At 34.6% G+C, this 23534-nt stretch overlaps 1 protein-coding gene across 4 annotated transcripts in view; it reads left to right on the top strand.

Moving 5' to 3' along the window:
- LOC118194475 (adhesion molecule nephrin-like) overlaps positions 1-23534 on the top strand; it is a 767857-nt gene that overhangs the window by 720016 nt on the left and 24307 nt on the right. For all 4 annotated transcript variants that reach the window (XM_085813674.1, XM_085813673.1, XM_085813672.1 and 1 more), the window contains 2 exons: positions 14607-14924; positions 20138-20266. In XM_085813674.1, the coding sequence (XP_085669800.1) occupies positions 14607-14924; positions 20138-20266 (447 nt within the window). The remainder of the gene's footprint in view (positions 1-14606; positions 14925-20137; positions 20267-23534) is intronic.

Below are 23534 nucleotides of genomic sequence, written 5' to 3'. Positions count from 1 at the left end.
GTATTGCATTGCTTTGATATTAAGGTTTTGCACAGTAAACAGATACATTCCATATATTAAAACAAAAGATTTTGCTGCCCACAGCAATTTGCGGAGCTCAGAAAAACCTTCCAATTCCTTGTCATTTTTCGTTTTTGAAATCTGCTCCAAGTATTTTTATATACATTGATATCCCCATTCCTTTCATCTTCATGCCGAAACTAACACTGCACGTCATACGGCTTCAAGTTACGGTAAAGTTTTAACTATGAAGTTTTGATTTTCAGGAAAAAATATTCATAACTCTACTGATCTTTATGGGGGAACAAAAATAAGATGCTGAATTCTTCATTGAAAATTCTCAGAAACATAGTTAAATTTCCGTATTTTTCATTATTATTTTTACACTCACATGCCTGCAATTGTTTTCCAACTATCAATATACTCGAGTCATTAATTGCTGTCACAATTAATGACTTTCAGTCCGTCATATACTGTTTATAAAGTCATATATGACTTATCTTATTCTAGGATCAATGGTTATACACCACGAAGATGACATCCATCCCAGGTCGTGCCTTACGTAATTGAGTGTCATTCCCGCGGAAATCTGTTACATTGTCACACAAGACCTATTGTTTAATAAATATGTTTTTCTTTTGTTATATGGTATTTTGAATAACACAGTATTACATATGAACATTCATATTACATAACTGAATTCTTACATATAAGGAGAATTATATGATATATATATGTTACCGTGAAGAACCGAAATTAGAGAATGTCGCCTTTCACCGGAGAATGTCAACATTCACCAAATACGTCGGTGAAAGATCAAATATTTCTTTACATTCTTGTACATTCGGACCCTCACCGGTGTATGTCGACAATAACAGATATGCTCTGGTGTAGGTCGAAAAGAGAGGAGTATATGTACGCGCTGCCATTCCAAAAGGAAGTGTTCCACAAATAAATGCAGTTGTAAAAGCAAGGGCCCCTTGTGCAATTCAAAGTGTCATAATAGTTTAAGCTAATGCAATAAATAAGATTTGAATCACATAATTTGGTAAGTTTATAACTTCTATTATTTTCCTTTCTCATTTTGAAGGTACTGTGTGTTTTAAGTTCTTATTCTGAGTCTCAAGTGCGTTTTTTCGCGAATAAATTACGGAGATGGAAATATAATATTCTTATATGTTCAACATTCGCCATTAGTACATGGTGAAAGTCGACATTCACCGGTGTAAGTCAGAAATAAGAGTATTTGGAAAATATTTCGGACATACACCAAGCGACTATGTGAATGCTGACATTCACCGGTGAAAGTCGACATTCTCCAGAGTTCGGTGTTTCACCGTAACATATATATATATATATATATATATATATATATCATGATTTTAAAATGCGTAAAAACATTGGAACTTTTAACAGCTTTCGATATTGCGTAGATGACTGTGAAGACCATAGTAGCTGAATGTAGGGTTAAGTGGAAAAGCATGATGACGCATTTAGCAAAACTGAGATTGAAGAATCACTGTCTTTATTTTTTACGCATATCATTCATTCTTTTGCAGACAAGATATTTCTTAATTAGAATTGAGTACAATACGTTCTATTTTAAGAAACGACGTCATTTTAGACAAATGAGCAGCAGCGTCTTGCCAGCAGGGAAGCGAAAGAGAACGCAGCAACACAGAGGAAGAAGGGAGGGAGTCAACAGTTTCAGTTCCAGTTAAAGAAAGTTTTGGTTTACAATTAATTTGATTAGACAAGAAGTATCTGCATTAAAACGTTACATAACATAAAAGATCTTGAATCCGGGAGAACAGATAAATTTAGGGGGAGAGCACCAAATCTAGAATGTTAATTTTGAGGTCGCCATTATGTATATATATGACTTATGACAGTGCATTAAATGAATACAACATTTGGTGTTTAAATAAGTCAAATGTGCTACATTTAAGTGATAACAATCAATGGTTTTACACTACAGATGTATAAAACTGATATTATGCACCACTGTTTTTGGTATGTCATATGTTACGTTGGCATATTTAGAAGAATGGAATGATGATCAACGAATGTCTGATTACTACGTTTGTCTCTTTTATCACCTTCTATAATCCTGTTGTGTATATTTGCGGGTAATTATTTCACAAGACACTGTATTAAACTAATATTACTTTATTACGTACAGAACACATTATCACTCGTATACACACGTATATCTACAACTACCCGCGTTCCATTCTGAGTTCTGCTTTACTTCGCGCACTTGCGATGCTTGTCACAGCGGAGTTTTAAGTCGATTATGATTAAGTTCTCGATGCACCACATCCCTCCCCCTTTATCACAACTGCAGTCTATCTGAGGGACGTCGAATTCTAGTGGACCGACGCAAAGGTTGTGGCACAGCAGGTTTCCTTGGTTACCCTAGTTGTATCAGCAGCAGGTCCGGTGGATGGACCATCCGGTACAAGCTTGGGCTCGGAAGACTACACAGACTCATCTGCCTGATGGCTATTATCTGCGGATGGTTCTGGAACTCCACTATTATCAGGCTCTTTGGAAATCACGAGAGCTGGATGTGGACGTATGAACCCCTCATCTGTTATGTTTCTTCCATCACGCATATAACCGATATGCCGTCACCATAGCTGGCCATCTACACTTATGGAGTAATGAAACTGCGCATCTTTGGATTGGACGCGGGGGTTCGAATCCCACGCGGTTTCGCCCGCAGGGTTTCGAATCCCATCCTCGTCGCCAGATGTTGTATATCTTTGTTGGTAATTATTTCACAAGGCACTGTATTAGACTACATGCTACTTTATTATGTACAAAACACATCATCACTCGTATACAGACGTATATCTATAACTACACCGCATTACAGTCTTAGTTCTGGTTTACAATTACTTCGCGCGCTTGCGATGCTTGGCACAGTGCCAGTTTTATGCCCGGTTATGATTAAGTTCTCGGTACACCACAGATCCCGTCTTTACTTAACTGTCCTTATATTCCTTTCCTTGATGTCCTTCCCCTCGGGGGTTGACTCAAAAGAATTCTTGGGAATTACTGGCTAGGATCTGTATTTAGAGAGTCTCAAGCAGGAGGGTAGAAAAAGAGACTTCACAGGCTGTGCCTGAGTTTACTCGGGACGATGTATGCTCGGCAGGGACCGTAGTGGTACTGTCTCGCCTGCCCCTGGGCCGTGGGGTCGCAACATATTAGATGAATCAGTGTAGGACGGCACTTATTTCCGATTGGCAATAGCCTTAAGACGGAAGTTGACCTATCACAAGAGTTGTCCTTGATGTCCAAAGTTGCCTTGAAAATCTTTTGCATACACGTAAACTATTTCCATTTACTTGCAAACGAATAATATGTTTAAAATTACATTTGCTACCATTCTCCCATACCGATATTTAGGTTTGGGTTTAGTTACAAGCTTGGAAATATATTCCCGCTACAGTTGCAAGCTGGCAAGTTTCCATTCATTTTTAAACATTGCTTCTCTCCACTGAAGATTGATTTTTTTTTTCAGAAAATTCAAATTTACAACTGGCTCAACAAGGCTCTTGCAGATTCCTTTCTCTAATTGGTTGAGGGTTTTAGCATTATACATGTAGTTTTCCCCTTGTTTCTACATATATTTTTGGTTATTTTGTTTCCACAGTCAAGGATTTACGCGTTTCGTTAACCTTTTTACTTCCTTGTACGAAGTAAAAAGGAAGTATCGTAATCGCGAAAAGCTTCAGGCAGCATACTTCAACGAAAATATCCACTTTGATAGCTTTCGAATGCAATTTAACGATGTTTTTGCGTGATATCTGTACGTAAGGACAGAATAAAAGACTCTTTTCCTGCAGAAAAAACTAAAAAACTGTTTTAAAATGAATTCTGAAGAGAACGTTTCGTGGCGTCTGTACGAACGTATGTACGTACGTGCGTACGTACGTACGTACGTATCTCGCATAACTCAAAAACGAGTAGCCTCAGAACGTTGAAATTTTGTATATAAGACTACTATAACATGTAGATGTGTACCTCGCATTTTGGTTTCAATCGGCCGCGCCAAACGTATAAAAATATATTTATAAATATATCCACTCTGTTACCCGGCTCAGTGATCTCAGTTTCTTTACTCTTATATGTTTGTAAATTGTACATTTTTTGCTTTAAAAATGATTGAATTATGTTTTTTTTATCTTCCGGTTAAGGGTTTTATGCCTTTAGTAAATCTGTATGCAATATTTTTAGAATTATAACCAATTTTAAAATTGTTTAAGTGCCGCTAAGCCTAATTTTATGGCGGCTATTGCTCTTGTTTACATTTGAAACAGATGAGTAACGGATTTGTTTCCGATCTAGAGAAACTTAGCATCGCAACAATAAAGATAACGCCTTATTTATTATTTAAATTTTTACTTATTATTTAAATCATGCTTAATCCTTTCTGGAATTTTTTCGTGGAAATAAGCGTTTAAGATTTATTTCGTAATTTTTAATACAGATATTTTGAGTTTTTATGTATTTTTGCCTTGACGTGAAGTGAAAACTGAATTAATTCAATGAGAAACACTCAATCGTCTGTGAAAAACTGTTTCTTTTTTGTATTGTTTGCTCAATTTCTTTTATGCATGGTTCTAGCTTTATTATAGTATTTGAATAGAACATGTGGCAATGATTAGATAATTCTTTAAATGATATAAATTTTGTGCATTCTGAGTTATAATATGAACGAAATATAATACTGTTAAGTAAACCTAGCGCCAGAGTGTCGCTGTGGTAAACAAAGTGAATTTTAAAGAATGCATTTATTCTATTGTGGTTTATGCGCTGTCGGCGAAGTTGGTTTAATTCAATCTAATAAGTTTAAATGAAATGCAAGAAAAAATGCGTATAATTTAATATTCCGTACAAGGAAGTCATGTGGTGTACACATCAGATTTTTTATAACAGTTTTCGGTTCTAACAATGAATAACATACTTTTAATTCGTCTGACTTTAATATTTCCATTGTCAACTGTGATGAATCAGACGTAGAATGCGTAAAATTGTGAACCAAATCTGAGTTGTCTACATCTTCCTCATGACCTGAATCCCCACTCAAGAAATTGCTACCTTTGGCATTTTTTGATTTATCCCATATAACTGTAAATTTATATCCCTACTATTCGCAGATTGGGGAAAAGCAGCATCATCAGCTTTAACGTCATCAGTTTTATCACGAACGCAGTCCGTGACTGCGTTTTTAATCACACAATATTCTTCTTTCAAATTATTATTAATGTTCTTCTGTGCAGCTAGCGGTACCATTTTCATTCCTCTCTATAATATCAGAGACAGCCTGAAACCAATGATGTAAGAAGCATGCCATGACTACTTATTTTTGAATTTTTAAAGCGTAATTATCTTTTGGGATTCTAATGTTGTTTAAATTAAATGTCACGTCATTAAACTTTAAATGTCATCAATAGTGACACAACGCAAAATCAAACGCCTCAACGCACAAATATCTCTGTCTGAAACACAAGCAACAAGCATAATGACATAACGCCAAAAGTTACATGCAGAAACGTTTAACTCCTTTATCTTCAGTGATGAAGAGTGTCGCAATTCGAAAAACATCAGCATTCCAGCAAAAAAAGCGAAATATATTATCAGGTTCAATGTTCCGTCTTACTTTCTTCGGGAACATGCAAGGACCTGACTCGGAACAGAGAGCTTACTAAAGCTTTGTTCAATCACTGTGGGAAGTAGACAGGATACACAAGAAGGGTATACAAAACCCTTTATTTTTCTCTATTTACAATAACTTCCGTACTTCGGAATACACAGACCCATTACTTGTGGTCTAAACGTAAAAATATAAAAATAAAACTAAACTCTAATTTAACTTTAAAATAATAAACGTAGAAGATTGGCCTCATATTAACAGGAAGCCGTATGTAGTACAGAGAACTGTGAACACTACAATACGTTTAAAAATTATCAAGAGGATTAAAACCTCCGGCCTGGAAGGCAACCAGCAACTGAGTAAAACTTCTAAGGTAAGCGGCCTGCTTCGACTCACTGCTTCCTCTCTCTCGCTTGGCAAAAAGCCACAACTTAAATACTTGGCGTTCGCCAGACAAACTTTGCATAAATACATTAACGCTTATAATTCTGGCCGGAAGTAGAAAATAAGAAGTGATAGTAAAGATTTAAAATAAAATAAACGTTAGTAAAACTTAAGATCCTTACATACTTCCCGCCAGAGTTAATTAGTTTGAAACTGAGGTCTAAAACGACTTTGTTGAAAACTTTTAGCTCTAGAATCTAACGCGAGGCCAATCTTTTACAAACATTTTTCGCTAGAAACTAGAAATTTAAAAGAAAGAAATTTGTTTTTACAATAGCAGCTCCCAGGACACACAATTTTTTTCATCTGTACCGCATCTAAACAGGAGCTTTAATTCAAATCTGGTTCCTTCCAGAGATCTGGAAGGAAAACTAGTTTAATGAAATGTTACACAATGAAATGGCAAGTAACATGTATAATTATATTTCTCTGAACATTCTTATTTCATTCATAACTATTTTAGTTATCTCTCCCCGTGCTCTCTGACATGTGTTGTAAAAGAACACCAAACACGAATGTGTTTCTGTCTACGTGTTCAACACATCCTCCTACAATCAAAACACTAACGTGTTAAAATTCAACATACCAAGACCTCGTAACACACCCTAATTTCAACTCTAAACCCTGAGGTACTATTCTGAAAGTGGCTAACTCTGAAGTGTAGCGTCAGAGAGCCTAACTACATCATTCAACCTTTAACACATATTCACCATGATTTAGTCTTTTTACAGTCACACGAATAAAAAAAAAATTTAACATTACTTTCACTTTTACCATATCACGGTATTTCTTAACATTTAAAATAACAGTTCACATTATATATAAGAACATATTAACATGCCGTTAATTTTACACATTTGAAAACATACATTAGTAGTACATTGTTAACTTCTGTTCTTTTCAAAGCAAGTGTCAATTCTTTCTACATTGAAATAATACATTTCAAAAAGTCTTTCAGACTAAAACTTCTTTCTTGCCAGAATGTTTTAAATAATATTTATACAATAACTTTTTACAATATTTAAGTCTTTACACAACGCTATTATACATCAACTTTAGTTTTACGCGCGAGTAATTGAAAAACATAATACCAAAATCGGTAACAACTCATTTCTCGCCCTTTTGGCGATAAAGGTAGACCTCGCATGAGGTAAAACTTCTTGAAATCTGCCACTTGCAGTAAGAATGAAAGATTAACTTAAGTTTGCAAAGTAACATAAAATTTTACTTATCTTTGTGATATTCGGACATTCTTTTCTGGGCCCAGTCCTGAAAGGTAGTGCAGATTGTTGTTTGATTTATCCTCCTTCTTGTATGGGCTCGCCCTTCAGTGCCTTCCTCTAGATGCTTTCTTTTTTCTCCAGTTCGGTCACCCTTGAATACCTTCTTTTTCGCTTCTGCCTGTGGTCTTGGTCGTTTGATGGCAGCTGATCTTGGCGGAACGGGGAAATTTCTTTCGTGTTCCTTCTTGGACCTCGTTGCTGGCCGTTCAAATTTTCCTTGTATATTTTCCTCGGCCGCTAGTGGCCCTTCCGCAGTTCGGCGACATTTGCTGCGGAGAGACCTGTCCGATGAGTCGATCTTCCGTTTGGGAGCCGGGTTATAGTTGCCGTTATTTCTCCTGGATTTCTTTGCATTCGTCGTACTTCTCCCTTCTTCATTCTGGGGGTGTTCGTAAGCTCTTTTTTCTGGACGGTGGAACGGCTTCTTTTTCTTGTTACCTTCAAATTTCCAACGGGGAAACTTTCTTTTCAATTGCTCCTGCCTCCTAATGGCTTGTCCTTGTGCTTGACGTTGTTCCACCTCTGGAGCTTGTGCCTGCGGTGTCTGCCGTGCCGGATCCTGCAAAAGATCTTTGAAAATTTTCATTTTATTACGATCATAGTAGGGTTTGATTTGATCAATGTTTGCGGAGCAGGTTTCACCATTTCTAGCTTTTAACACTACTACAGCGTGAGTTATTTTTTCTATGACATATGGTCCTTCAAATCGTGGAAAAAATTTGGCAGTTTTATCTTCTGGTGCTGAAGAAAGTGAATGCTTAATTTTTAAAACTTCATCCCCTACTTTATAAGTTACTCCCCGTCGTTTCAAGTCATAATATAGTTTTTGTTTTCTCTGTGCTACTTCAGTATTCTTCTTTGCTTCCTTAATTATCACCCATTTTAAATCACCCATTTTAATATCACCCATTTTAAATTCTGGGGCTCTTTGTTGCACATAAAATAATTTATCTAACGGCGTTATAATCTTTCTGCCTAAAAATAACTCAGCAGGAGTTTTGCCCGTTGTATCATGTTTTGCGGTCCTAAGGGCGAAAGCAAATTCATTGACATAGTTATCCCAGCTTTTATGAAAATTAACATAACTACGGATAATTTTCACTATATTTCTATTGACCCGTTCCGCTATATTTGATTGCGGCCGATACGGGACCATTTTTAAATGACGTATGCCCAGGTTTTGGCACATGTCTTCAAATACATTACTTACAAATTGAGGACCATTATCCGATATAACTTTTAGGGGCGCCGCGTATTTTAAAATATATTTATTTAAAATAGAATCTGTACCTAATTTCGCGGAGGCTCGTTTTAAGGGAACAATTTCGGTCCATTTACTAAAATGATCAACCATAACAAGGAGATAGCGACTTTTATTTAACTGACTTTTTGGGAAAGAGCCCAATAAATCGATCCAATTATTTCATTTGGAAATTCGGATTTAATACTATTAAGAAACCCGGCCGGGCGGAAATTAATATAATTAACTGCTTGACATGTTGCGCAGGACTGGACATACGCCCTTGTTAACTTGTGCAGTTCAGGAAAATAGACTGCCTCGCGTACGCGTTGGATAGTTTTTCGAATACCAGCATGAGAAGCTAAAGGGCTGTCATGGAGCTCCTGCAGGATATTTAATCTAAGACTAGCTGGGATAACAGGTCGAAATTCGTTGTTGGAATTCGTAGTTTTTGTATAAAATAATAGATCATCTATTAGTTCGTAATGGGCCGCCCTATTTCTTATCGCCACAATATCTTGGTGGCTAAAATTATTAGGATCCTTTAAATACTCATAAATGCTTCCAAACTCAGGATCCTTACCCAGTTCGGTTATTACAGTTTCTCGGGAATTTATTGTACATGCTGTGAGCATTGCCACCTTTACGGTATTACCTTCTTCATCTATTTTAATTCTGGATAGGGCATCTGCTACGATATTTTCCTTTCCGGGGGTATGCTTGATTACCAGATTATATTCTTGTAGCTTGAGTGCCCATCTTATTAACCTTGGTGATAAGTTTTTCCCTGAGTACAATCTAGTTACCGCCGCATGATCAGAGTACACTGTTATCGGCGCCTTTCCAAAATAGACTCGGAACTTTTGCACTGCTAACAGAACTCCAAGTGCCTCTCTCTCGGTCGCGGAATAGTTTCTTTGAGTTTGATTTAAAGTTCGGCTAAAAATGCCACGGGCTGCTGATTTTGCGAAAGTACCGCTCCTACCGCATAATCCGAAGCATCCGCTGAAATTTCTAAACTCTCATCCTTTTCAGGAAATTTCAACACAGGGGCTTGCGTTAATGCTTGTTTTAATTTTTCGAAAGCACTATTGGCTTCGGCCGTCCACGAGAATCTTGCCTTTTTCCTTTTTAATTTTAACAATGGTTCAGCAATAGATGCAAAATTTTTTATAAAGGACCTATAATATGAACAATGTCCTAGAAAAGAAGAGAGCTTCTTCGCCGTGTTTGGAGTCGGATACTTTTGTACAGCAATTATTTTTGATTCGTCTGTCTCGATTCCTTTCTGAGATATTTTGTAACCTAAATATTTTAATTCAGGGGCTGCAAATTTGCACTTTTCGACATTAACTTTTAGACCGGCCTCATTTAATAAAGAACACACCTGTCTTAAATCCTGTACATGTTGGTCGAGATTATCACTAGGAATAATGATATCGTCTAAATAGATAAATGTGGACTTTCCAAGAACAGGTCTTAACACAATGTCCATACATCGCTGAAATGTTGCCGGTGCCCCTGAAAGGCCAAACGGCATACGCAGAAATGCATAAGTACCAGACTTGGTTATAAAAGCAGTCTTAGCCACGTCCTCAGGCCTAAACCCTATTTGAAAATAACCAGTCGTTAAGTCTAAAGTCGTCATACATTTGGTGGATGTTATGTTCCTTAGAATTTCTTCAATAATAGGTAACGGATATACCGGATATTTAGTTATGGAGTTTAATTTACGGTAGTCAATTGCGAATTTCCACCTTTTTGGATGTGTCAAAGGATAGTCATTATTTTTCTTACATAAAACCACCGGGCTAGCATAACTACTTGAGATGGGCGTTATGACCTTTTTACGTAGCATATCGGTGATATGCCATTCTATAATTTTTTCCTTATTCTTATCATACCGGTATGCTTTGTGGCGAACTGGCATTGAATCTCCGGTGTCAATACTATGGTTAGTAACCTGAGTAAATCCTGGAATATCACTAAATACCGAAGCAAATTCACTTACCACTTGTCGGATTCTTCCTTGCTCGTCATTAGGCAGGTGGTCAAGATTTAACCTCGGCGGTTCAGCCTTTTCTCCACGAACTGGTTTCATTGTCAGCTTAAGGGACGCTTCATTAAAATCCAGCGTTGCTTGTGCCTCTGAAAGAAAATCTATTCCTAAGATAATATGTGCTTGCAGATTCTTTACTATGAAAAACATAACCTTTACTTGTTCGTCCTTGATACGGATGTATAGTGGTAATTTACCTATGCACTTACATCTTTCTCCTTGCGCCTCTAGCACTGTCGTATTATCCGAATTATATATGCGGTATTTTCGAAAATACTTCCTAAAAAATTCTTCTGCCACACAGGAACACTGCGCGCCTGTATCCAGGAGTGCGGTGGCTGGGATATTATTCACCAACACTTCAATCTTCGGAAGAGTCAAATTTTTCACCATTACTGTATTTAACTTGAATGAAGAGGGGTTTTCTTGGCCTTCGGATTTCCGCACCCTCCCGTCAGCAGAAATCCGTTTTAGTTTAACTTATTTTTCATTTCCGTGCTTTCCTTCTTTTTCCACTGGCCTTGAGACTTTTTTCCTGGATTGCTATTGAACTGTCGACGTTCGCCGGCTGTTTTTGAATGCTCGGGTTTCCTTGCCCTCTGATTTGCTTTGCTTCCGTAACCGTGTGCTTGAGTTTGCTGTAGTCTTGGCGCACCAAATTTGTTTCGCAGTTGATATTGGCGTCTTCTTTCAACGTCCGCCGTTCTTCTGCTTTCAAACTGGATTGCTAGCTCGAATAACTTTTCCAGTGTAATCGGATTTCTTAATTCAATAAAGTCTTGCACTTGGGGCAATAACCTCGGCAAAATCACTTGAATTATCTCAGGATCCGGACGGTTTCCGTACAAGAGTTTGAAGACGTGAATTTTTCTTAAAATAAAGCTTGAGAGATTTTTGATTCTTTGTTGATATATGCTGAAACGTTCCGTTTCTAATTTCGCACGATCCCTTACGACAGGGAAGGATTTTAGTAGGGCAGTCTTGAAATTCTCGTAAGTATAGGTGGGACTTCCTGCTTGACCCAAAAGACTTCTGCCTATACACTTGAACCAGTTAAGCTCTTGGCCCCTCAAAGCGCTGGTAGCTAAGGTAACTTTTTGAAATTCGTGCACGGGGTAGAGCATGAAGTGGTCATCCAATTTTTCCAGAAAACTGGTTACCGGTGAGTTTCCATTAAATGTTGCTTCTGGTTTCATCGAAGCGCGCATGGTCTGGACGATATAACCAAATCCTTCCAGGGCGGCAGCTGGCATTTCTGGATTCTGAGCCGCTTCTGCAGGCAGCACAGGTTCTTCTTGGAACTCGGCCATGGTTATTCTTCTTCGTTGGGCGCCACTATCAGGTTCAACGTTCCGTCTTACTTTCTTCGGGAACATGCGAGGACCTGACTCGGAACAGAGAGCTTACTAAAGCTATGTTCATTCACTGTGGGAAGTAGACAGCATACACAAGAAGGGTATACAAAACCCTTTATTTTTCTCTATTTACAATAACTTCCGTACTTCGGAATACACAGACCCACTACTTGTGGTCTAAACGTAAAAATATAAAAATAAAACAAAACTCTAATTTAACTTTAAAATAAATAACGTGGAAGATTGGCCTTATATTAACAGGAAGCCGTATGTAGTACAGAGAACTGTGAACACTACAATACGTTTAAAAATTATCAAGAGGATTAAAACTTCTGGCCTGGAAGGCAACCAGCAACTGAGTAAAACTTCTAAGGTAAGCGGCCTGCTTCGACTCACTGCTTCCTCTCTCTCGCTTGGCAAAAAGCCACAACTTAAATACTTGGCGTTCGCCAGACAAACTTTGCATAAATACATTAACGCTTATAATTCTGGCCGGAAGTAGAAAATAAGAAGTGATAGTAAAGATTTAAAATAAAATAAACGTTAGTAAAACTTAAGATCCTTACAATATGTTGTAACTTCACTGTACCAAATCAAATGTGACATTCTTTTTGGTTGCTAGAAATCGAAATGATTTCCTACTAGAATGGCACGTAAGCCACCTAGTGGTTAGGTGGTTAGTTTTGTAACTACATAAATGTCACTATTTCAGAAGTGTAGAAAAAGAATTTCTTGATTTGAATTAGTGATTAACACAAATTCGAGACTTTTTGAGTTGTGACGTTATTGTAGCGGGAATGGAATATGTTTCTTTTCTTTTCTTTTCTTTTCTTTTTTTTTTTTTTTCCTGTTGCAGTTTATATGGCGGAAGTGTGAAGAACGTGATATTTAATAAATAAAGTTTAAACACAGAAAGATAGAAAGAAAAAGAAAAAAAATGTGTTAAGTCATCTTTTTTTAGAAAAATTAAAATTTATACACTGAAATGCCACTAAATTAGGGATAGCTAGTCAATAACGAGTAAGTAATGGTTGCCACACGACGAGATATAGATTCAATAAGTTTGCGGCTGCATTCTAAGGCAATGGCTTGTCGAACATCGGATAGAGCTGGGCTATAGTTTTGGAAGGGTCGCTAGAGCTGTGTGATGTGGTTTCACACCTTTCTTGAAAGCATCGAAAAGGTACTCAGTAGAATATAAGTCAGGGCTTATGGCAGAGAAGTCAGAGGAATTCTCATCCAGCTAGGCAGTAGTTAGCCGGGACATGTGAGAAGTGCAGTTATCTTGTTGGGATGTTCGGATACTCCATTTACGTGTAAATGACAGGACAGCACAAATGGATGGAGATGATCGAAGAATCAATGGCTTCATGAGCCTGATGTCATATTCTCAGCCTACCGTCGTTATTAATTAGTCGGAATTGAGACTCATCACAACATGCTACTCGTTTCCAGTCCTCTGTTTTCTGTTTCTCTTGCCCAACCAAAAATTGAGATCGAGGGGAATTCATTCAGTAATGGCATTCTCGTGTTCCTATGGCTCCCTGAAGCCTATATGGTGAAGTGAGCTTTATTCGATCAATTTGCTGACTATACGATTGTCGCGCTGATTCTGCTGGATGGTTAATTTAGCTAATGTTTTCATGTTTCAAGTTTTCAAATTCTTATTTCATTTTCCCACTTGTGTCCCTTTGCTGTCTTAGTGTAATTTCGTTTATTTGTTTTCTAATTGTAAGCCTTTTACTGTTTACATGAATATGTTCCATAGTATACTCTGTAGAACACCTGGCAGTGAAGTTTGAGAGAAAAAGAATTTTATTTTTAAGAACATAATGAATAAATACACATTTATTTATTAAACAAGTAAGATTAATTTGAAAAGCACTTGTTGGATTTTTCGCTTGCCAGTGATTAACGCCTAAGCGATACAGCAAATCCAAACCCACAGCCAAAACTAAATAATAAGAATTGTAAAATCAAAGTCGACTTTTTCTTTGGTACATTGGTCGACGATAAAACCGACAAGTACCATTTCTGATTCATATTTATTAAAATTGATTAATTCAGGATTGATATCTAAAATGCATACATACTCAAGACGTCTGCAAAAATGTAGGACGAAATTGGTACAAAAGCTAAAATTGACGAAAACATTCTTAGGTTTAAAAATTAAATATCCAGTCATGGTACTCATCGTTAGTAATGATTTTAGCGTTACTGATTAATATTTCCAGAAATTCCTAAACCCTGTCCTAAACAAAGTACAAGTTTTATCACTAGTCATTTAAAAGATCAGAATTAATTCCCATGTCTCACTGTTCTTTGTTCACCTTGTCAGCAGATGTTTATTGGATCGTGACTTACTCTATAGAAAGTTCTATCTGTAAGCAGACGACGTTTTAGGTATATCATTTAGCAGGTCTGGTGAAATTTGCTTAAAATTTAGAACAATAACTTTGTAAAAGCACTGTATGTAGGATTTTTTCGCATATTATCATTATTTAAGACACTAAGATTAATACTTGTGCCTTTTACTGATGCTTCTTTTCTTTTTTAGGACCTCCCGAATCTGTAAAAAGCTGTGTTGTATCCAATCAGTCAGTTTCGTTTCTGTTAGTGGAATGCGAACCGGGTTACGACGGGGGCATGAAACAAACTTACCATCTTGAAGTCTACAATTCTGTGGTAGAGCATCTGCAAGCCAACATTACCTCACAGGAAACTCCAGTATTTGAAGTCAGCGATTTACCCTCTGCTACGTCTTTCATTTTAGTTCTTTACGCTTCTAACTCCAAAGGCAAGAGCAATTCAGTGGCCTTGATGGCTAATACTCTAATGCCAGCAGAAAGAAGAACAGATGATAATACCCCTAAAGGTTTGTAAAACTATATGTTTAACCCAAATTGTATTTTTCATGTTAATCAAAAAGTAATCAATAGCTTTTAAAGTCTTTACATATTTGTTATGGAAAAATTAATATGCTTTTAATCTTCTTCTCACTTGTATCATATGTTTTTGGTATTTTACTGTTTGATCATTTGTGTTATATTACCTATTATTTGTCTTGGAAGATGATAAGTTTGACTGAGCTTTATTCTGAATTTCCTCTGTGACATCACTAACTTAATTAATTAGTTTTGGAGTTAATTATACAGTACAAAGAGCTTTATATTATATTATGTAAATAAACTGTATATTAATATATTAATTTGCTAATTGATGCTGGTTGAATTAAAATGTTGGTTCTTTGACTGATGTTTGTTGCTGATTGAGTGGAACTGTATAAATTAGTTAGTTGAAGTTTTGCAACTAAAACTAAAAATTGAGTTATGTATTAAAAAGTGTTTTCGTTATATAACCACCTGTCTACTAATAAGATTTCTAACTAAGGCTTTATCATTCATTAATTAAGATAGAAATTATGGTTTTTCGAATTAAAACTAAAATAATTATTCACTCAGTATTTCTGCGAATAATAATATTCCTGAGAATGTAAATAAATATAAAAGTTAAGCATTATTCCTTTAAGTCGACCCCTCAATAGAAGATCAAAATGTCTGGAGTCGCTGATGGTCACCAGGGAGATTTCCTTTCACTGCGAAATTATCGCACAACATAATTAAGTAACTTTAACAGTGTTCAAGATTGGAAAGCACTTTTCGTCCTGTAATTAGAAAAACAAATTATTTTTTTAATTTTGCCTGTGTTCATAATAACATTTGTAAACTACATGTAATTATACAAGAAATTTAAACATTTTTTTTTTCAGATAAAGGATATGCTATTTAGAATTTAGTAAATATTCTAGAAATAGCTAATTCATAGAAAACATATTTTCTATGCCTAGATTTTAAAATTCCCAGAAAAAATATTATTTAAAATTAATAATGAAACAACAAGTCTAACCTGGATATCAATACCTTTTTATTGAAAAATATTTTGTAAAATTTTAGCAAAATACATTTGAAATTTAAGGAATATGTATGCTTTCAAATATGCAATTTGAAAAATAAAATATCCTCAGAATGTTTTGACAACGGAAGCCCTCCGGAAAGTCCAGTAGGAATATCCCCAAGATGTTGACTGGAGAAGCCTTCAAAAAGTCTGAGAAGCACCATCTTCAGGAAAACATAGCGACTTAAACAAGGCCTCCTCATGATGTTAAATTACGATGTCCTCAGGCATCTGAGATTCGGCATACTCAGGATATCCTATGTCCCAGAACATATGTATGGGAGATTGTATGGGAGATAATTATTTTCTAGTTTCACTAGCACAATAGAAGGAGTACTGTTTTACAAATACGATCTTCTTTACAAATATTTTGTTATCTATATATTCCTTAGATCTATTTGTTTATTAGTCTATTTTTTTCGCAAAATAAATACAGAGATTTTTTCACGTTTTAGAAGAATTATTTCTGTGAAGAATTTAAAAAAAAAGCAAATTTTTGGAATAAAAATTTCTGGCGGTATCTTAATATTTTAAATGATAAATATCGTCTGTTACTTTTAGATTTATTCTATCAAAATACCATATGTATTTAGCTGTGGATTGAAGGATATATTTTTTAGCTTTTCGAAGAGAAATATTCCTATTCAATAATTCAAAAACGTTGTGAAATGCATACCATTAACATTTCTAAGTGAAAAATAAACAACATTATGAATGGAAAAGTGTAAAACTGTCAATCAATGCTTTTAAATGAAGCGAAGAATTAAATGAAATACATACCGAAAAATAATACGCACTCTTTCTAATGTTTCTAAAATTAAATCGTTGATAACAACAGAAAACCCGCTGAAACAGATCAAATGCCTTTAAATACATCTGTAGCAAAAGTAAATATAATAATAATAAGCCAAGGTTTACAGCTTACAAAAGCTAAAGAACATAATTTTCGCTAGCGTTTGCTGAGGCATGTGGCTGAAAACAGAACAAATTGTAGAAGCCTGTATGAAAAATATTTAGTAGGAAATATTTCTCTCTATTGTTGTCTCTTTATGAAGTATGGATTTACCTAAATAGCTGCGACAAAAAAAAAAAAAAAACAATTTATTGTTGAAAACGAAAATAAGTAACTGCATAGACCTAGTTTTGCCAATGCAAAGAATATTTCCATAAAGGTTTATGATTGTTGCAGGATCCTTTTGCAATGGTGTTTCCTTGAAAAAGTGCAGACTGATATTGGTATTGCATATACTCGTAAAGAGTGCCCCTGTCCTAGAACTGAACTTGTGCGATCCATAGTTTTCGAAATAAATGCGAAAGAAACGTATCGCGGCATATGCGTCCCATCGCGTATGATTTTAGTATGATGCAGCTGTAGCATATTTTAGCACTCCTTCTGTATGTAACTGGCTGGATATGGAATACGCAGATTACTTGATGGGACATGCTGGTCTGATTTATTGCAGCCATGATTGGTCAGATTTGACACCTTAGTATTTCATCTTGTGGAGGCCACATGAAGGATTGTTATGTCAAAAACTAGTTACTACAGAAAGGGACTTAGTTTCTCGTCTTCATCCTGGGTGTTCTTTGGTGCACACCATTCTGGTGCAACTTGTGCAGTCAGTCATTCCACGGTGCGCGGATGTATGATGCGCGGCCTACATTTTGAATATCTTTTTATGTAAACACATGCAAATACCAATGCTTTTCATCGGTTATGACGTCATACCTTTCTTCCGTATTTATATCGAAAATTATTGGTCATAAAGGTACTGTTTTTTGGGGCACATTTTATGTATTCTAAGCGAGGAATCTGGCTGTGCAGAGTTTGGGTGGTCTTTCTTGGGCACCCTGAATAGCTTTTCAACGAATTCCTGCAAATAGCCCTTATGTTTTACCTAAGAATTATTGTGACTTTTGTCAGTTGAAATGAGCTTCTTCCTAAGTGAAAACTTGCCACGACTGATGTATGAAAAACGACTCTCAGATCCAGCATATAAAAACTACCGTTAACATTTTAAATATTAATTAAACTACCCGAATATGCTTCTAAATACTTGTAAATGCCCTCTGCATTTAAAGGAAATAAAATGTTTATGAACACTTAAAGCAGTAGTCTTATATTAACCATAATAATGCATTATTTGTATTTAATAATTTATTAATCACGTTTAGAGGAATAATTTTTAAATTTTTATTAAATCTATGTCAGGTATTTGGACAAATTGAGACGTTATGAGAAATCTTTGTTAAGCGCATTTCAAATCATTGCTTTTATCTCTTTTCGTTTAAGGAACGTAAGAAAAGATAATTAAAAAGTGTTTACTATATTAATTTTGCAATAAAATAAAGTCTTAAATTCTTTCCTATTAAATGAATTTATAAACTGTAAATAAATTTTTAATAATAACTCATTTTTTCCATGAGAACATTTTCGTCAAATCCATGGAGGTTTCATTATATATTAAAAGGAATTGATAAGTATTAAAGTTTCTTGAAAGACTTCTTATTTATACTTTTAGGTTTTATTTAATTTGCGGGCGTATCTAAACATTGACAATGACATAAATATATTGGCATGCAAATATACGCAGAAACACTAAGTTGATTTTGCTAAAATACAGCTTTATCTTAAAGTGACAGACGATTCTCTTTTTTCTTTCATGAGGCATAAGAAATTTCTACACCCCAAAATTTCTATCAAATCTTATAGTTGTTTTTAGGCTGCAGCCGATATTGTAAAATAATCACCGAAAAATGATAATGCTGCATTGAAGCTGTTTTTAAAATGAGTCCCTTTTAATGCTTTTTTCTTTACCGCGATTTTCTATTTTCATTTCAATAGCCTACGATTTCAATTCCTATGAAAACCTTCTTATTCACATGAATGCAAAGCTTCGATATGCAAAATAATATTTTTAATCTGACGCTTTTATTATACGAAAACATAAACCAAAAGAACCTGGAAGTTCTTCTCTTTATGGCTTAATATTAAACAGGCCTAATATTAAACAATCTCACTTGTGTTATTTTAGTACTCTCAGGAATTTTAGTCTTCTTCAAAGCTTTTTCCAACAACAACTATATACTTTCCCGGGTGTTTTGTCTACTGTGGAATACGGAAAATATTTTGAAACTATTACGGGTAAATTATCCAAAATACTTAATACATTTTCTTGTACCTTTATCCCCATCATTGAACTGTTTTTCATTTCTTTATCCGTTGTATTTATTTTTGAAAATTTTCCTTATCTGTGAAAAGAAAAAATTCGATTATTTGATTATGGCAGAGAACAAAATGACTATATGGAGAGATGCCTTCCTGGAGGACTTTATAAGGAAACCTGGTTCATATAAATGCTACAAAGGAGGAAAACCACAAGCAAATTTTCATCCGACGCATTCACTTGGGATCTAACCTAAGATCCCAAGTGAATCTAACCACTGATTCCGAACATCCAGCATTCAATGGTCTTAAAACCTCAACCACTGTTGTTGGAGCTAGAGGAGTAACTTGGTGAGTAACCTTTTTTGGGATGCAAGGACGTGCAGTTCTTCCTGAAGAACAGTCGGGTGGAGCCAGGATTATCAAAAATGACGTGAATAATCTCAAGTCGATCTTCACTAATCGCCCTTAGCAATTTTTTCTCAATGTGTCTCTTATTTCTACATGCTGGTGAATGTTCAAGCTGTTGCAATTCAAAAGCTTTACTTTTATACTCAAACCAGCAATTTAAAAAAAATATTTCTCAGCTGAAATTTTCCTAAACAAATACAATGTTTCGTATGCAAATTTTTGCTTTTTGGAGTCGCACATCAGAAAACTCCCAATGAACAGAAAAATAATACATATTAGCACGAAAGAAAAACCGCATTAGTCAGATTGAAGCCACTTGGCGAGAGAATAACGGGATAACAAGGCATGTACTGCATCTACGAATGCTCATATGCAGTGTTATTTTCAAGTTATTTTGGGTCTCTCCACAAAAATAACTTATATTAATTTTTATTCTTTTATTTTATTTTTTTTTTAACTTTTTCGCAATTTTTTTTCTTTGAAGTGTGTGAATTATATTCTTTCTTCCAATACTATAGGTGATTTGTTAATATCTGATATCATTTTTTATTCTATAGCACCTAACGAAGAAAGTGCCAATGTCAGCCCTATACTAGCTATATTAATCGGAGTTGTGGCAGTATTAGTAATAGTTGCTATAGCTATAATAATCGTAATGAAGAAACAAGGAAGAGACCCTGACAAAGGTAACATCCACTCATTTCATAGAAATGTATTATAGAGATAAATGTATTCTGCTTAGCAGTAAGTTCGTATCTACACTCAGGTTAAAGGAATTTTATTGAGCTTATTATGCAGTTTAATTGATTGATAATGAAATTTAAAAGTTTAAAATTCGTGCAGCTTTCTTTTCTTTGTGTGTGTGGCGTAATTGGTGATATTCTTATAGAAAATGTTAAAGAAATAAAAATTATTTTTTCAATCGAAACACGATCTATTTTTATTTCGTTTATATAGATAAAGAAATAAATTTATAATTTTTTTTTCAGTTTAAAAATATAATATACTAGTATACATATCATAAACAGAGAATAGTAATAACAATTTCCTTTCAAAATAAAATTTATCAAAATTGCAATAACGAGATACTAAATTATTTAAAATTGCTTTGAATTATATAACAGGCATCTGTTCAACTTTATTTCTAAATCCATTAAGGACGAAAGGGCTCCATTCAAGGGGCACGTCAAAAGGGCTTTGTTATGCAGTCTTTGTTATATTCCTGAATATATGAGATTTTTTATTGAATTGTACTCACACTTAAATATAATCAATTTAAAAGTGATAAAAAATATTTTTGTCAAATATACGCAAAAATCTGAAATTTTTAATGGTAATTAACAACAATGTCAACCATCACTGACAAGAAACTAATGATGGTAAAAACAAATTTATGACTTTACTTTTATGTATATTAACCATAAACATACAATGGACGAAATAATTGGAAAATATTGATTCACTAGTAATTTACGGCCAATTATGTTAGTCGACGTTCAAAAATGAAAACGTATATACGGTTTTGTCTTATATACGGTACACAAGAGGTTTGACGAAATTCAAGAGGCGATAAAGGTTACGCATTATTTTGGTGTTGGCGACAATTTTGAAAATCGCGCCAGAGTCGTACCGTATACTAGGATTTTACCAAAAATACATACCACATTGAAAGAAAAATTACATAATTTAAATTTTATAAGATTACTTTTTAACTCCTGTTCTACCTTATGATTAATAATGTACAAACTCTGTATGCAAAATTTCAAGTCATTTTAAAAGGAACTTTTAAATTTCTCATGGTTGCTGTCAACATAAAATTAAAAAAAGAAGAAGAAAAGATAGAAAAGAAGAAAGAGAAAAAGAAAAATCGCATTTAAAATTTTCAGATACGTTACACGAACACATACACAACTATTTACGTCACCAAACGAAAATGAGAAAATACATAAAAAAATACTTTGCCAGATTCACCAGACATATTGAAGTGCTTAAAATTATTTAGTTAAAAATTAACATAAAAAAAGAGTGAAAACTGCATTTTTCATTTGTCCTTTAAACTTTGACTTCCAGGTGACAGAATGTAACTTCCGGTTTGTCGTCTCTCACAAAAACTGGTATATCAGCATTTTAATCAACATATGACGAAAACAGAAGTTGTTTTTATAGCTAAGAATGCAGCCTTTAAAAAATGTTAAATAAAGCAAATGAGAATTTTATCTAAAATCGGCCTTTTGAACGAGTTTGTTTACCTTAAGAACGTAAATTAATCACTGTTTATAGCAAGAAATACTGAAGAAAGATGTAAATTACCATGATTTGCATAAATATAAAATCTTATATTTATCATTCTACCGATATTTTACATGCATATAATATCATGTTAAGTAATATTTAAGTAAAGGATTAACGCTTATTAAAAACATATTTTTAATTTCAAAGTAATTCAGCGCAATTCCTATCGATATTAAAACCTAATAACGAGTTGTTTTTTAAATTTATCGAAAATGCAATAAATACACGTAACATAAGGTAATAAACTGTTAAGAATATCCTTTAATTGCGTATTTATTTAGTTTTAGCTTCCTCTGGTATTCTGTTAGCGGGACGACGAGATTCAAAAATATATTGTATGTATACCTTCCCGCTTAAAATAAATGTCCGTTAAAGTAACTTAAAGTACTAATTTTAGCAGTTACATAGATTGATTCTCTAAACACAAGACCTTGGGAGATGTTAATATCTAAAACGCAATGTAATTTGTTTAGAATATATGCGAATATGTAGCTTGATTTATGATAAACACTTCCATATTATAGAATGTCTTGAAAATACCCACCTGTTGGACTCATAGTTGTATATTGCAAACGTTCCTGCAAGATGTCCTCATTGATCGAAGCAACTGAGTATCAGATGTTAATGCACAGTTTCAATACAATGCAATACTTGTTGGTAAACATGTTTCTGGATCTACAGGAAAACACCAGTTGGTATTAGGTCATGAGATCTTGATGGCCACATATTTTTCGGAATCATTCTGTTTAAAGAAAGATTTTTTTATTTCAGATATGCTTCCTTCCCATGTGAGTTTATGGTACTATCCCACTGAAAACAGCCCTTTTGAGCATACAGTTATCCAGCCAGTTCAGAAATTCATTGAACATTTGTGTGTCCAAGATAGATTCAAAGTGTCGTAGAAAGCAACTGGTCTTATTCTACGACATCTGTACTCTGCGTTGCTTCCAGCAGATTTAATTTTTACTTTCTCAAATTAGATTCTTATTACCGCATGTGTGGTATTTCTATACGTTTTCAACGAGTGATATTTGCTTTTTCTAGAACCTTTCAAAGAAAAAATTAACATATAAAACTATTGTTGCGAATTCTACGTTCAATAGTAAAACGCTTCATTGCATTTATTCTATTTGCTTAAAATCAATTTTTTTCTTCCCTCGTGTTGATGATACTGATGGCCAGAGATGCATTTTATTACTGATGGTGTCATAATATAGATGACATGCATTGTTATATCATAGCCCATGTTATATTGTTATATCATATATTGTTATATTATTGTATATCATATGTATATATATTATATATATATTATTGTTATATCATATGTAGGAATTTTCCCTAGAGATATCCGTCTAAGTGTTCAAAATATTATGTGTAGTAATAATCAGTAGTTATCATTCAAACTACTAAAACGATAAAGAGAACGCAATCTACAGCACAGAGAAAACTGATCCGATTAACAATAACAAAAGCAGCTAACTAAACAACAACTGAGACGAGATGTTCTTTGTCTGCTCTGTAGATTCAAATCGGTCGCGAAAGATTCTGGTAATTTCTGCTTCTCAAGATTTCTAGAAAGCAAAAGAGTAGAATTACGGTTATAGCTAACATATAAATCAATTACATTTATTTAGTTTCAATACAAATAAAAGAGTTATC

Source organism: Stegodyphus dumicola, chromosome 3, assembly GCF_044657685.1.
Source record: "Stegodyphus dumicola isolate Sdum_Otavi_A_Nest chromosome 3, ASM4465768v1".
NCBI lineage: Eukaryota > Metazoa > Arthropoda > Arachnida > Araneae > Eresidae > Stegodyphus > Stegodyphus dumicola.
Note: the sequence above shows the minus strand (reverse complement) of the source record. Positions and strands in the feature narration are given on the sequence as shown.